The 15,183-nt window shown below is 37.4% G+C and overlaps 1 protein-coding gene across 1 annotated transcript in view; it reads right to left on the bottom strand.

Annotated features, from left to right (window-relative positions):
* The window catches only part of MAN1A1 (mannosidase alpha class 1A member 1), a 139,581-nt gene that overhangs the window by 92,190 nt on the left and 32,208 nt on the right, over positions 1 to 15,183 (bottom strand). Inside the window, exons 2-3 of the mRNA XM_036380555.2 lie at positions 10,374 to 10,470; positions 1,180 to 1,295 (exon numbers count right to left, since the gene is read on the bottom strand). Of these exons, the coding sequence (XP_036236448.1) occupies positions 1,180 to 1,295; positions 10,374 to 10,470 (213 nt within the window). The remainder of the gene's footprint in view (positions 1 to 1,179; positions 1,296 to 10,373; positions 10,471 to 15,183) is intronic.

The following is a 15,183-nucleotide window of genomic DNA, read 5'->3' as shown; positions in this document are numbered from 1 at the left end:
AGCTCATCCTTTTAAGTGGAGTTTGTTATTTTCTGCTGTCTTATCCTGGTTTTTAAACATCTTGATAATACCAAGCTAATAAGACAGGAATTTAGTATTACAAAAATACCTTTAGGGAAAAAAAATTTTATGCACAAAATAAAATTAGTATGTCATTCAGGCTTCTGACACTACACAGGAGCACTGTTTAATATTCTCTATTTACATTCTAAATGTAAATATAAATGCATACTAAATTACTGCTTATATAAACTATGCTACATCCACTCTTATTAACTCCTTAAAAGGATAATTAATTTTCAAGCATGGAAGAGACCCTAATTAAACCTGACTTTTGCATAACTTATTAGAAAGAGTACTTTGTTTTCAGAAAGTGTTTCTAACATTAAGCATGTCAACTACAAGAGCTTTCAAGTGCTCAGTGTACTGTGCTTATTTTACAGTGATCAGAGGTGCTTCATCAGCTCTCTGCACCCAACAATAAATCCTCTGGCCCAAAAAAAAACCCAAAAGGAAGAAAAAAAAGAAACAAATACTAAACCTGGGACTTTGCCATTTAATTGAAGAGGTTCCTACTTGTTCAAGGCCTTTCTAGAATAAAAATTTAATAATGAACTTTGCCGTCAGCTGCACATTTGCCACTTAATAGGGTGATTTGTACATGCAGCTGTGAGGACCTGATGCTTCCTAAGACTAAAGCAGTTCAGATGTGCCAATAGTTCAGCCTAACTCATAATATTCAACTTTACTGGAGTAGACAAAGGAACCTAAGTAGTATGTATGGCATGTACCTTTCCATAAACACAACTAAAATCTGTAGATTTCATAAAGGGAAAATGTAAAAGGTTTGCATAATGAAAAAATTAATGCTTGAAGGGTCCCAATTCTTCTATCCAAAAAAGCTGAAAAGGCTGTTTTTTACTTTATAATGACAAATACTCTATTTCCTTTTTCCTTCCTCCAGTCCAGCTCATTGCCTTCCATCTACCTAAATCTCTCTGACTGAAAAACAGCATATAAGCAGAGCAGTAGATTTCCTATCTTTCAGCTTCCTGCTTTATCTATCAATAATCTAAATTCTTTAGCCTTGCATTATGCTGGTAATACCAAGAACCCAGTCCTCAGTTGGCACTTGGAGACTAAACACAGCATTAAAATTTAATCAGCAATGCTCCTTACCACATTGAAATCCAAGTTTTTTTCAACCCACTCCTTGGCTTCCTTGAACTCCTCTTTCATTTCCATGATGTATAGTGTATCAAGGGCATCCACGATTGTTGCTCCTTGTATGTTACCTGAAATACATGAAGAGCCAGCGATTTACTTTCCAACAGAAGACTTTTCAGTTAGATCTAATTAATTTAAATTAATTCTAATTTCAAAATCCAATTTCAATTAATCCAGTTAAAAACTGGGTGCATAAGCATTCAAGTGGTAACTAGTAATTCACAGCCCTTTGACTCCCATGCCACAACACAACATCATAATATTTAAGTATTTCTTCCACTAATGAACTTTTGAAGAGCTGCTCTAATGCACTGTATTTTCAGCCATATTTTTGCATTTTAAACCACTGACAGAACAGTTCACCGTAAAATAACACAAAACCCAGTAAATCTCGGTAATTGAGAAATTCCTGTTTCTTCCAGTTTGGAACAAAAACAATCAGCTGTTTTTTTGTTTTTATACTCAAACATATACATAAAGCTTTAAGAAGCTGGTGAGTATTGATCCCATTTTAGTTAGGAAAGCCTTTTAAGAAGTACAGTCTGCACAAGATAGCACTGGGGGAGGCAAAGGCAAACCTGCACACATGGATTTGTCAGCTCAGGAAGGGCTGCAAGGCCCTGGTTTTCAGAGCAAGGCACTGGTGGTCTGCAAAACTGGCACCCTTCTACCTCTGTTACAGAGATGGGTAAGAGGTAGCCTTGACCTAACACTGCAAGATGAAATATCACCAGTATGTTGGCTTTGGAATGGATTAAACGTTCATCATCCTGTACTGAAAGGTTAATGTGGATAGTGGGGTTCAAGAAAACACAGTCACTAAAAACACTTTTCCATGCTTACTCCAAATTTACCTTGACCTTTTCAAAATATCATTTTTGTCTAGGAAGAGTTTTAATTCCTATTTATGGGAAAATGTCAAAAATTCAATTTTGACCACTCTACTAAGACTTTTATTTCCTTACTTGGCTCCTGCAGTTTTCATAATGAAAGGAAGACCACTGTTATATTTTAGAGAAGACTGATACAGAAGGAAATATTTAGAATTAGAAAATAATTTAGGTTGCAATCAACAGAGAAAGTCATTATGTCCAATCTCTGTCTCCCTCAGCAGGGCTAATGAGTCAGGTGAATAGCTGACTACTCATTCTGGAATTGATTATACCAGGGGAATAACAAGATAGTAGCTACAACTAATTAAGGAACTTGATTATCCTCTTGTCTCTGAAATACCTGATGAAAAAGTAAACTTAATTTTATAAACTTATCAAATATCAGAATTCAATTTTTCATATTTAAGAAAGAAATCTACTCTCAGTCAATTCTTGCGTTCACTGCCATCATGGGTTTCTGTTTCCACATGAAACAGAGAGGTGATTGGAGAGCTCTGTAAAGAAGGATTGACATAATTTCCTTAAATTAAGGTTCCAGGTAGAAAATAATTTTCCATTTCCACTGTCTTAACAAAATAATATTTGAGGTTGTTACAACAGTTATTTGGTACATTTAACTGAATCAGCTATTTTCTCTATTTTAGCAGCTGTCTATACCAGCCACTTTTGGAATGTCACTTTCCTACTCTGAAGGAAGGAATCTCTACATTTTCCCCCAGATATTCCACTAATAAAACTGCAGCCTGCTTTAGTAAGAAAAACATAATATCCTCCAAGAGCTTATTTGGAACTTGGCTGCCCTTCTCTAATATTAAAGGAACAGTATTCTTTAAACTTGGCTAAGCAATTTATATTTTTCCTGAGCTTATGAGAAAGTGAGAGTGGAAAACTGCTGGAGGACATCTGCTCAAGATCACTACTGCAAAAGCTCTGGAGATGTCTGGTAACTCCATACAACAAAAGCAGTTCCCAGTGAACCTTTACAACTGAGCTCTACTTACAGAAAAACCATCGATAATCTGATTTGCTTCAGTGGATTGTGATAGGCTCACCATGCAAAGACATTCTTTGTGATAATCCTCTTGTAATACAACTAACACCACCACTAAACAGTTAAGCTTTCAATTTTAAGGATTAGTACTTGAGCTGCAACCCACCACTAAGTCAGAAGTAGAAGAGGAGAAAATAAGGAGAAAACTTATTGAGAAATCACCCTTGGAGTCACCTACTTATTATGATTTTTTCCCCTGAACCTGGCATATTTGTGGCCTGCTTAGAGCACAGTTTGAAAAAAATGCTAGAATCTCAAGTAGGTCTTACTTTATTTGAAATTATTTCTGCTATTATTCTGAATGCTCAGAAAATGGAATAAAACAATTAATGCGACACTTAGTCAAGTTTGTCTCAAACAGCTGTGCTTCCAGTTCTTGATAAAAGACAAAAGAATAGAGAAAGAGTCAGTTTAGAGGCCAGAATTATGACTTGTGAACAACCGCAGTTTGTGCTAAGTCAGTCAACAGAATAACTTAAATTTGAGAGTAGTATGGAAATTGTGATGCTGAACAGTTCATTAATAACCAGTCAGACAAACCAGTGGTGAGGCTGGGGGAAGGAGTGCAAAGAAATTAAATGAACATTCCTTATTATGGGATAAGACCAAACCTTTCACAAGCCTATATAAGCTATGTTTCTCAAAGCACAGCACATAAATTATTAAATATGGTTATCACTTGTTCGTTCCTACACAACATTCCCAAGGAATTACACAGCAGTCATGGTCTACAAGAAGCAAAGATTATTGCTAAGCAATTACAGTACACACTCATGACACAGAATATTTGGACAAGAGGACTGTTTTCCTGTACACCTTTAGCACTGCTACAAATTTGACTAACTCTGCGTTACAGAGTGTGAGCCAAGTTGCAGTCACAGTGGTAGAGTTTCAGAGTTGCCCTAGGCAGGAGGAAGATAACACAAAAAAGACTTGGATAAAATTCATAGACCTCAGGTAAATACAGATATATTTTGCAGATAACTAAATATATATGTACTCAAAGTAGAGAAAATGAACTTGAAACTCATAAAACATAAGTTAAAGGAAGTAATTTTGATGATAAAAGAGATAATCAGATGTAAAAGCCTACCAAAATGAAGAATTATTAGTGTCTATCAAAGCCTCCAGACCAGGTACTCACATATGCGCCATTTTACTTCTGTTGTTAACCCTTTACTTTTATCACTCCTCTTTACTGACAGCATAATTTACTCCACGGGATTAATAGAGAACATATAGAATAGACTACTATTAGCTGAAAAGAATGCAAAAGAAATCAGTCAACACAAAATTTTCAGTAGACTATTGAGAAACACCGACAAACTTCCTTTCCAGTTTAACACTTAAAATCTTAAGCAATGATCTGGAAGAAAAAACAAAAAAGAGCATATTGCTAACAAGATTTGTGGACTGTTAAGCACAACAGCTTATTAAAAGCACAGGTAGCCTATATCTCCTCTGGGTAATGCACAGTCAGCCCATTTAAACTGCATGTTTTTTAATATCCAACAGCGCCAGTGTACGTGCGTGCAAATAAAAGAAGAGATTACGTCAGAGAATGCAGTAGCATCTCAGGATTGGGCAGCAAGAGCAGAATAAGAAAAGTGATCAGAGGATGAGTAACTTTGTATGAGTTTCCAGGATGCCACTGCAGGGAGAACTGCTCTGGATGTGAGTGACAACCTTATTAGCACAGCTCTGTGACTGAGCTTATATGGCCATATGGTTGAAGAACCACACCTGGCTTATGGCCAAACCCTTTGAAGTGTGTGCCAAAATAAGTTCTCACTTGTCTAGACCAGGCTTTTAGATATAGCCAGAAATAGAATACTTCAGAATCAATGCATGTTGGTGCACTTAATAATTTAAAATTTCCTCCCATCCCTTGGACACCAAGTTGGCATTTGAGAATACATACAGGTTTGACTAAAGCAACATTTTGATTTGTGCTGGAGGTTTCTTGGCGCGTTGCTTCAAAAGCTGACTCATATCTTAGAACAGTGTTTTCCTTTATTTAAAGTTCACTGAAAAGGTTCCTATGCAATATCATTAGCAATTTAAAGTGTCAAGAGTGATTAATTATTAAAGTGTGCTATGCCAAAACATGAAACTCTTGACTCAAGTACTGGCAAACCCTCTGCAATATTAACACTTTTAATTTCAGTGACTATTCACACCTGGTAAGAGAGTGGAAAGAAAAATTAATTCAATTTTGAACAAATCTAGTTTTTCATATATGTAACATTAAACAATCTAGTGATATTTCTAAAAAGCTCTTCCAAATCTCCAGTATTTTATACATCTGTGCATTTTAGAGCCAGCTCTGGTGTCTTTGATAAAGTTTAAATATTTTTTCCTTCATTGCTTATCTCTGTGCTTCCTGCAGAAGCCTTTGGCATCTACCACGCTTCTGGCACCATGCAGCTCAGCTACATGTTTTGTTATGAACCACCTTCTTTTGTCTGAACCTGCTGCCTAGTAATTTGCTATCTCCACCCCTTCCTTACAAAGGATATCACTCCCCACAAGGAACAATAAATCCTTGCTCCCATCTATGCCACTTTTTATGGACCCCCACATATTGTTCTGGAAAGCTGTCAAGCTTTACTGCTTACTGTGAGCTCAAGCCTGCCCGTTCTGTGCATTAACTCGGAACTATATCTCCTGCTTTACTAAAAGCCAGTTTAAATTAGGAACATTGTCTATTTCTAAGTGCAATTATCGCCTGTTGGGAAATCCTTCTGGATTTGTGGAACTGTTTGCAGTTTGCCATTGTCAAAGCTACCCCAAATAACTTATTTGCACTGCCAAATTTCACTCTGGTCATTTGATTTTTCAGTGTTGGGATAAGTAATTTGAGAGTGTGGCCTCAGCAGTAACAGATTCCTGTGAGAGGCCAGTAATAAGCCTGAAAAATGTTTTTTAGAAATCTAAAACGACAATACACTTGTCATTGTTATGCAACATGACCTCCTCTCAAAAATGCTGCGTTGAGTAATTCATCCACATATCTGCTAATGTTATTCTTAACACAAGTTAATTTAGTTGAGCTAGATGTCAGGCTTGCTTCCACCACATACCAAAACACAAAATTTCTAGGAATACAGCAGGAAGAGTGAAGACAAACAAGATTGGGGTGGGGGGAAGATTTTGAGTCCTTTCAATTTAAATTAATATATTGATTAAACACATGCACAATTAATTGCCTAGGCTATATTAATAGACTTAGAGTTTGAAAAGACACATTGCTATATACTGCCAAGACAGTTTTGGATATAAATTTTGGCAGGCTTTAAAAATATTCATACACCTCAACACTCCATAAAAGAAATGACAAAAAACAGTTCAAAGTGGGAGGAACAGGATCTTACTAAATTATAGTACTTTGGGGTTTGCAGATTGTGAGTATTTATTAAATGCTTCCCTTTTTGCCTCCAGAAAAGGTCCCTTTTCATTGGCAGAGATTAATTATACTATGCCTACAAGTTATAATATCAAACTGGCAATACTGTACATGAAACACAGCTTCAGATAATTAAAAAAGCCCTTTAGTTACAGTCATTTAAGTGCAGAAAACACTTTTAGAAAGAGTTCTCTGCTAGCGCAGCAACACTCATTAGTTTTAAAATTAGTTCAGAAGGCTTAGAGAGGAATAGCCCTAGTTTGAGGGGCTGGTGGTAGAGTGCTATGAAAAAAAAGCAAAATTGTGATTTTGCCACTTTTGCAGTAGGAAGGTAGATTAATAAATTTCTGCTTTAGCTAACCTTGTTAATGGTAAACTGAACTGAAAGATAAAGGTTAAAGAATTAAAAAGTAACAGCACTTTCTCATGGCCTACTTTCTACTAGGAATAGTCAGAGAAGAATTAGTACTCGTGGAAGAAGTCATACCAGGAGATATGCCCTGTCTTGCTAATGGACAGATATGGTGCAAACAGATGCTGAGCTATTCCAATTTATTTGATTAATCTAGAAACAGTTGTACACTTCATGTAATTAAAACAATAAGAATATTTCTGTCTTTTCAAATAGTTGCTACAGCATGGTAAAACCTAACACGGCAAGTACAAAGGAAATAAAAACGTTGCATGGATGTGCTGAAAAGACATTGCCAATGGTCAGAGGCACGTATGTGGCACTGGCTTCAAGGAGAAATCTTTCAGTGTTTCTCTAAAAGTACATTATTCTTGGTATGCACATGTGAGAGAAAGCACCTTCTGCTCATAACATAAATATATCTACAGTCTGCCAGTCTAAAGACTTTCTCAGCTTATCACATACACCCTTACACACACACTGCCTGCAGAACACCAGCAAGACCAAGGCAGTTCCTTGATTTCACAACTTGTTTTCGTGGCCTGAGTTTAGGACAAAATAAGTAATTTCCAAGTTCAGCAAAAAGTCTTCAGCTAAAGATTAGCTCTACTACTAGTAATTTAGCACTAGTACAAGGTGCTAAGGCAGGGCTCTTTTCCTTCCCCCAAAATTAGAACCACCAGTTGTCCCTACCCTTTCTCCTATCAACACCCCAATGGCCATTTTCCTCTTCTCCTAGCCCTGGTATAGTGCCCATATTTCATGATGTTATTTCCTAAGCCACATCCATGTGTAATTACACCTCTCAAAAGTCATCTTATTTTTGTCCTTCTGAGAAACACGGCATGACAGTTATGACTTGCCTTCAAGACACAGCAGTCATTTTAATCTACCTGCAAAATGGAGATTGAAAGGAGCCATGCATTTATACTTCCAAAAAAAAGCTTAGAAGCAGTATAATTTGAAAACAGCTCTCCCCTTCTGTGTCAGGAGAGCTGTACTGTAACTTTTACAACATAAAGCACCACACAGCACTGGACTCTTCTGTTTCTCACAGTGAGATATAAAAGTATCCCATAACAGCCACTCCCAGTATTTGCAAAGCAATGTAAATGCAGCAATTAATTCAAAGGAGGGAAAGTGTTTCATTAGGGATCAAACAGCGCCTAATGAAATGTGCTGTATTTTACTGATACCGAGATGATTCCAAACTTGCATTTTTAAAACAACTGAGACCTGGCAGCTAGAAGAAAAGACAATCTTGGCAAATTGGAGATAGTTATGATGGATGACAGTGAACTGAAGGTCTTACATGATTTCTGAAGGTTGGGAGGAAATTCACAGGGCACAGAGCTGAAGGTAACCTATTCTCCACTAATACAACTCAGAATTACCTTAAATCAGTCAACCATTTGCAATTTTTTAAATCCTTTTTTAAAATAAGAAACAAGGAAGATAAGGAAACTTGTCTGTCCTTTCATGAAGGAAAGAAACCCAACACACAAACAGATCACTATTTTATTGTTTTATGAAAAAGGTGGCATTTGTTGAATTCAAACATGAAGGTAGAGATCAGATCTAATAAATCTGAGTACACTTACAGAAACAAGGTTTTGTTTGTAAAGAACAAAAGGTAGCAATGGATTCGGGCAAGGGTGAGGCAGACCTGCTTGCAGATATGCTGCTCTTTGGTATTCTGTAAAGCAATTCAGCAGAAAGGGACCTCATGTTTATTTTTATTTGCACCAAGATCAATAAGACTGAAGGTGTTTCTAAGGAAAACTCCTCAGCAATAAGATCATATACCAGATGACCATGATGAGAAACTGATCTGCATTTAGACTGACTCTGCCTCTTACTCCTTTAAATAGTTTTATTTTTCAATTCAACACTTGTCCTCTTTCACAGAGAATTGTGCCTGAAGTGACTTAAACTTATGCAATGTCCACAGAACTCCTACTTGAGAATTTCACAAGTCAATACATCTCCAGCTTTTTCTGCAAATCCATGCAATATTATCATTAATTCAAACCTTAGAAATGCATATACCACTTCTGATTTCAAAGGAAACTACATTAAGAGTTTTAATTTTCAAGAAATTTTATGACATTTTGTTGTACTGCAAGAAAACAGAATTCCAATAAATAGTTCCTCAAACATATTAAATCACACAATTATCATTCTCCTGACGACAATAAATAGTTTTCATTTTCAGAGAAGAGAAGGAAAAAGAAACATGATGACTCAGCCTTGAAGTTAACTCAAACTACTCTGGTTTCAAGAACTCAAAAAGAAGTCCAATAACTAACTAGATAATAATTATTTATTAACATTTTTTATATTACCTTGGTGTAGCCAAGCAGTGCATCAAGATCAAAGTAGATGTTGTGTGTTTTCCAACTTATTTCTGTAATCACAACTGCTGTCTCTAAGCAACCTCCAAATATAGTTGGGGATTTGATAAGTGCTCTATTTAGGCTGTTTTAGGAAATGTTTCCACTTCAAGCTATCTTTTGCAAACATTCAACAAAGTAAGTTCCTGTTAAAATCAAAATAATGTATTGATTTTGTCTCAGCTATAGAAATAGTAATTTTTCAGCTTTCTGTTTGAAAAACAAGTTATTTGAATAGAAAAATTGGTGTCAAACAGTTTAATTCTTCATTTTTCTGCAAAACTGAAGATAATGACAGTTCATAGGACTGTATTTATGCTTCCTCAGAATGCTGTTTCTCTTCAGCCACAAGTCCCACTTGGACACCAAGGAAGTCTTGCCTCATTACACTGGATTTCTGCAGTGTGCCTCTCCTAATAGAACTTTTCAGTCCCATATTTGTTCTACACTGATAACAACTTGTGCTAATCTCCTGTACAATATTTAGAGGTGCAAACAACAGTTATATTAATGAAAAAGAAAGCCTGATAAGGGACTCTGGTACAAATTAACAAATATTTATAAGAAATGGAAATAATTCCAAAGAACTGCACACAGCTTTAGCTACCTTCATGAGTGTAGAGAGTATTGTTTGTTCCTTGTATAGGGTTTTTCCCCTTCTCCATACCCTCCCCCTTAGTTTCCTGCTTATTGAATGTGGCATCAATGATTTCCATAGTAAATGTTTAAGACAGGACAGTATTTATTGCAGCAAAACTGTATTTTTATCATGCAACAATGCCATGCTCCATTTATTCTCATTCAGACACTAATCTATAAAAGTCATAGAAAGCACCTACATTTACTGTTACTTTTTACACATAACAGAAGCAAGAAACATCATGCTGCATGACAGGGAGCAGCAAGAAAGCATGTTTATCACTTATAAGCTTTTCAGCTGATTTACTGTTCTATGCTAACGTCACTAAGCACAAAAATACACTGTACTCACCAAATAAATTGCTTGAATGTCCTTGCTTAGATATGGGTTTCAGTTCATTTAATCCCCATGCGTAACGCTTATAATTATCCCAGGCATGCTTCATCATCTGTAGGGAAACCAAAGCAGGATTATGATGTTGATTTAGCAAGAAGCCACAGCAAACACCAACTTGAGAATATTCTCAATATTAAAAATATTTAATACAATTCTTAACTGAATTCCTGCTGTATGCATAGATCTATGAAATATTCAATAAAGAATAACAGTGGCACTGTTTTCCAGGTAGCAGTGGGATGGCTGCTAAAAGAATTACACAACTGTCCTCTCCACTTTTGTTACCTGCAAGCTTATGGTCAAGACACACTCAAAAATAATCAATTTTTAGGATGGGAGTTCATTGGGTCATATACCAATTCAATTGAGATTTTATTTCCCTTAAGCATACATCTCAGAAACTGAGGAAAGTAACATTTTTAAAGAAGGTTTTCCCCCTAGAACCTTTAGATTCTTTAAGGAGAACATAAAGCTTTCAGCAGTTTTCAGATTCTGGCAGAGACCTGCTTGCATAAAATGAGCTGGTTCAAACTCAGCACAGCTAATAACAATAGAAGGATGGTAAAGTGGGCAGGCAGAACACCTAGAAAATGTTTTGAGGTTTGTACAATACAATCTTTTATGACTATAAATGCATCTGTAGCTACTTTCACGTGTCATTTTGCACAAAGAGACGAAAACCTTTACAACTTAACATATCACCACCAAATCACATTTTGCACAAGAAAAGGTGCACCACAGATAAATACTGCTTTGGGAAACAGCCTTGCAGAGCCCAGCACAGCAGTGCTGTGGTAAGAGCAGGGGGCATCCACATGGAAGTCAGGGGAGTGGGTTGACTCAGGAAAGGCTCACACTCTCTACCACCATCACCGGGCATATCTGGTGTGATCTTTTTTCAGTGGTCCAGGTGCATGTCCAGGAGCCCACGTGCCCCTCCCCAAACATCTGGTGAGAAGAATGCACACAGCTCTGCAGGCCTGGTGACAAACCACTGCCACTCCAGCAGGTCCAACACCTCTCCTTGGCAATCACCAGTTTTAACACCTGCTCAGGAATAGTCTTCTTTAAAGGTCACCACAAGCAGCATTACTTTATGTAACAGAAAGAAAGATTTTGCCACCTTGCTGCTCTTCCTCCCTTCTTCCACAAGGCAGAGTAGTGCTGGAAATGCCAGAGGTCATCATCTAGACAAAAAGTGACAATTTCAGACCTTTTCAGAGATAGTGCTTCAGGCTGTCAGATGACAACACTGCTCTGTCCTTGCTTTTAGATCTCTTCTTGAGGCCTTGTGTGTCAAGGATAATTTTGTTAAATAACAGTTATAATCCTAAATTTAAAAGCAGCAGCCTTGGGACATGCTGATAATAGTAATCCTGCACTTTCTCCTTTCCTCTTTCCTTTGCTCAAATCTCAGAGAAATTATGTCAATTAAAAATCTGCATTAAGCCATACTATAACAAATGACAACAGATTTTTTAGAATACTGCCATACTCTTGAAAATAAACATTTCTCCACTATTAATGGGAAAAAAAATGCACATCTATCCTGCAGGAAAATTCACAGATGTTAATTTACACTACAGGTCCAGCTTTACAAATACAAAAATTGGCAATGGCACTTAATATGTGAGCATTTTCAAGCAAAAGATTAGCCTGGTGTCAGATCTCAGCCGAAAGGCAAGTCAGAGGCCCTGTGGAAATGGTCTCGGGCCATGGATAGCAGTGATATGTGGGATGGAATTGCTGCCATCCATGGTCTGAGACCAGCAGGATGGTGTTTCTGTTTCCGTTGCTTGACTTCATTGCAGAATGGCTTAGGAGCTCTCCCAAGATGGGGCTTTTGGTCTCAAAGCAGAACTGTTAATAGGCAGCCAACTGGCAGGCTTTATGACTATGGGCTCTTCTCAGTGCCTGGTACAAGGATCAAGACTGCATGAAACCAATCATTTGTCCACAGCATATTTTCTAATTTACCAATTGAAATTTTCTGGTAGTTTGCCTGTTGTACAAGAAAGACTTATTCTGCCCTGCCATCATATCCCAGACCTGCAAGCTCAGCTTTAGATATCAACATACAAACTCCCAGAGATTTCAGGAGGCTAAATCTTAAGCTTTGTCAAAGCTTATTTTCTCATGCAATCACATCAGAATCTTTTCATTTGCTTAATCTTAATCAGGGCACACCACACAAAAGGGCTTTTTTTAAAATTTAAATAAACTAAACTTGTAATTAAGTGGCCTGAATCAAAGGGCCTAAAGATGTAGTACTATAACAACATTATAATTGCTCAAGCCACTACCAACATTGTTCTTCCCTTTTTCCCTCCTTTTTCTCCTAGCACACCAATGCTCCTCCTCTTGCATAAGAAATGCAGTGGTCATCTATTCCCAAACCAAGTCAGTTCAGGAAACAGAAGCTTCTGCAAGTGATATTCTTGTTTTGAGTCTCAATTTTGTCTTGTCAGATTCCCCAAATCAGATTGTCATGGGTATCAGTTACCAAGAGGGAAAGGCAGGAACAGCTCCAGACTGGTTCAGTCCAGCCACAATAGTCACAAAGTGTGTGATGCTACAAGATGTTCTAGATGTAATCACTTTCCTTTAGTTTTTCCCCATGGATTGACACTTCAATGATATTGTATCATAAATGTATGCATGACTTTGTAGCAGAAACCACTCTGATTACCCTATAGCTCATCAACCCCTAGCTAGTAAGACAACCCAGGAAGATAACCCAGACAGTAGACCACTACCTTCTAATAATATTTATTATTGTATGCCAATGAACATCAGATGGGTTGTTGGGGTTTTTTGACAAAAATTTCCTCCCATTCTGCTAACTACTCAGGTACACTTATCTAATTGCTTCCTAGGAAATTACAATGTGTGGATTCCACAAGCCAAGCAGACAAGAAAAAAAAACCAACAAAACCCCCAAACAAACAAACAATAAACCAAAAAGCACTGCTCTGCCTAAACTTAAGGAAGTATTCCAGTATGAGAAACCCTACCAGAATTTACTGAGCAGATCAAATTCATCTCTTTTGGCTAATCAAAGTATTCTTCAGAACTCTTCCAGAAAGCCTAGATTTAGACAAAACCACGGAGGTTAGTGAGTAAATTTACTCCTAAGAAAGGACATCCTTGCTCAGACATTTGGAGATTTATGGACATACACTGAAAGCAAAAGGTAGCTCCAAAAGCAGTCGGTGAGCCCTCTAGTGTTTCAAAAGAAACGAGTCATTCCAACCAGACACAACCATGAATGGCTCTTTACAAAAAAGTTATTAGCTCGTAGTGTTACTGTGTGACTGGGCAAAGAGCCCGCAGACACAGCAGCCAAAGAACCCTACCTTAATCAACACTGCCTTGCTACACAAGCGACCTTGGGCTTCTGACCTATCAAGAAGTCTCAATTTCTAGGATTCAGTACATCAGAAATACTCTACCGTGGAAATAACAAAACCATGTTGAGTTTCCCGCTACATTAACTTCCTCTCTGTAAATAGCTTCATTTTCTATGTAAGAATGAAAAGGTTCTAAAATATTGAGGAGCAATTTTAATAGACCCAGCTCACCAAGGTAATTCTTTGCTTAGGCAAAGCTCCTAGTACTGGTACTTCGGAAGTTAATTTTAACAGGTTTTTTTGAGAAATCCATCTATCTTTGCAGTCTTCACCTTTTTGTTTGCACAGGAGATCACGAAATCATTGCCTCCTGATTTTTTTTTGGTAATTCAAGAGTCTTTTGATCACATTTCTGACTACTTGTACAAGTGCTGTTGATCACTTGAAATTTCTAAAGATCACAGTTACTGAGAACATCTGGTATATCAACACAACATTACTGATGATGTTAAAAAGAGAAATTCCCAGTGAGGGAGACTCCAACAGCTTTTGACGAAATGATTCCTGATACTCTCTATCTCCTCTACAGTATAACTAACACAATTATTTTAAATAATTACATATTAACCTTCCAGGATGTTAATAGGCAAATGTTATTTGCATAGAAGCATCCCTCAGTTCTTCCAGTTTCACTACATACCAAAAAAAAAAAAATCCCAGAATGGTTGGGATAGGAAAGGAGAGACGATCTGGAGATCAACCACTTCCAGCCTCTGTGCTAAAGCAGGTTCACCCACAGCAGGTTGCACAGGATTTTGTCCAGGCAGGTTTTGAATATCTCTAGAGAAGGAGAATCCACAACCAGCAGCTTGTTCCAGTGCTCTGACACTCTCACAGTAGAGATGTTTTTCCCTCACATTTAGATGGAACTTCCTGTGTTTCTGTTTGTGCCCACTGCCACTTATCTTGCTGCTGGGCACCACTGAAAAGCCTGACCCTGTCTTGACCTTGAGATATTTGTATGCATTGATAAAATCCTATCTCAGTTGTCTCTTCTTCAGGTTCAACAGGCCCTTAGCCTTTCCTCATAGCAGTGAGATGCTTCAGTCCCCATCATCTTCATAGCCTTTTGCTAGACACTCTCCAGTAACTCCTTGTCTTTCTTGAACTGGGGAGCCCAGAAAGGTTCATTGAACCTCAAACTCTAGAACAGACTAACAGCTCTTTCTCTGTGAAAGCAGAGAATAAATAAAACCCTTTCCTACAGCCATAATATTGGCCAACTAAAAGATGATGATAATGAACTCCCATTTGTTGGTATTTTAGTTACTGTCACCTTTCAAAGCACTCTAACACAACACCTAGAGAGGACATATAAGTCACTTGAAATTTGCAAAATACAGCTCTATTCAAAC

This window comes from Molothrus ater, chromosome 3, assembly GCF_012460135.2.
Source record: "Molothrus ater isolate BHLD 08-10-18 breed brown headed cowbird chromosome 3, BPBGC_Mater_1.1, whole genome shotgun sequence".
Taxonomy (NCBI): domain Eukaryota; kingdom Metazoa; phylum Chordata; class Aves; order Passeriformes; family Icteridae; genus Molothrus; species Molothrus ater.
This window is presented reverse-complemented; position numbering and strand designations above follow the sequence as displayed.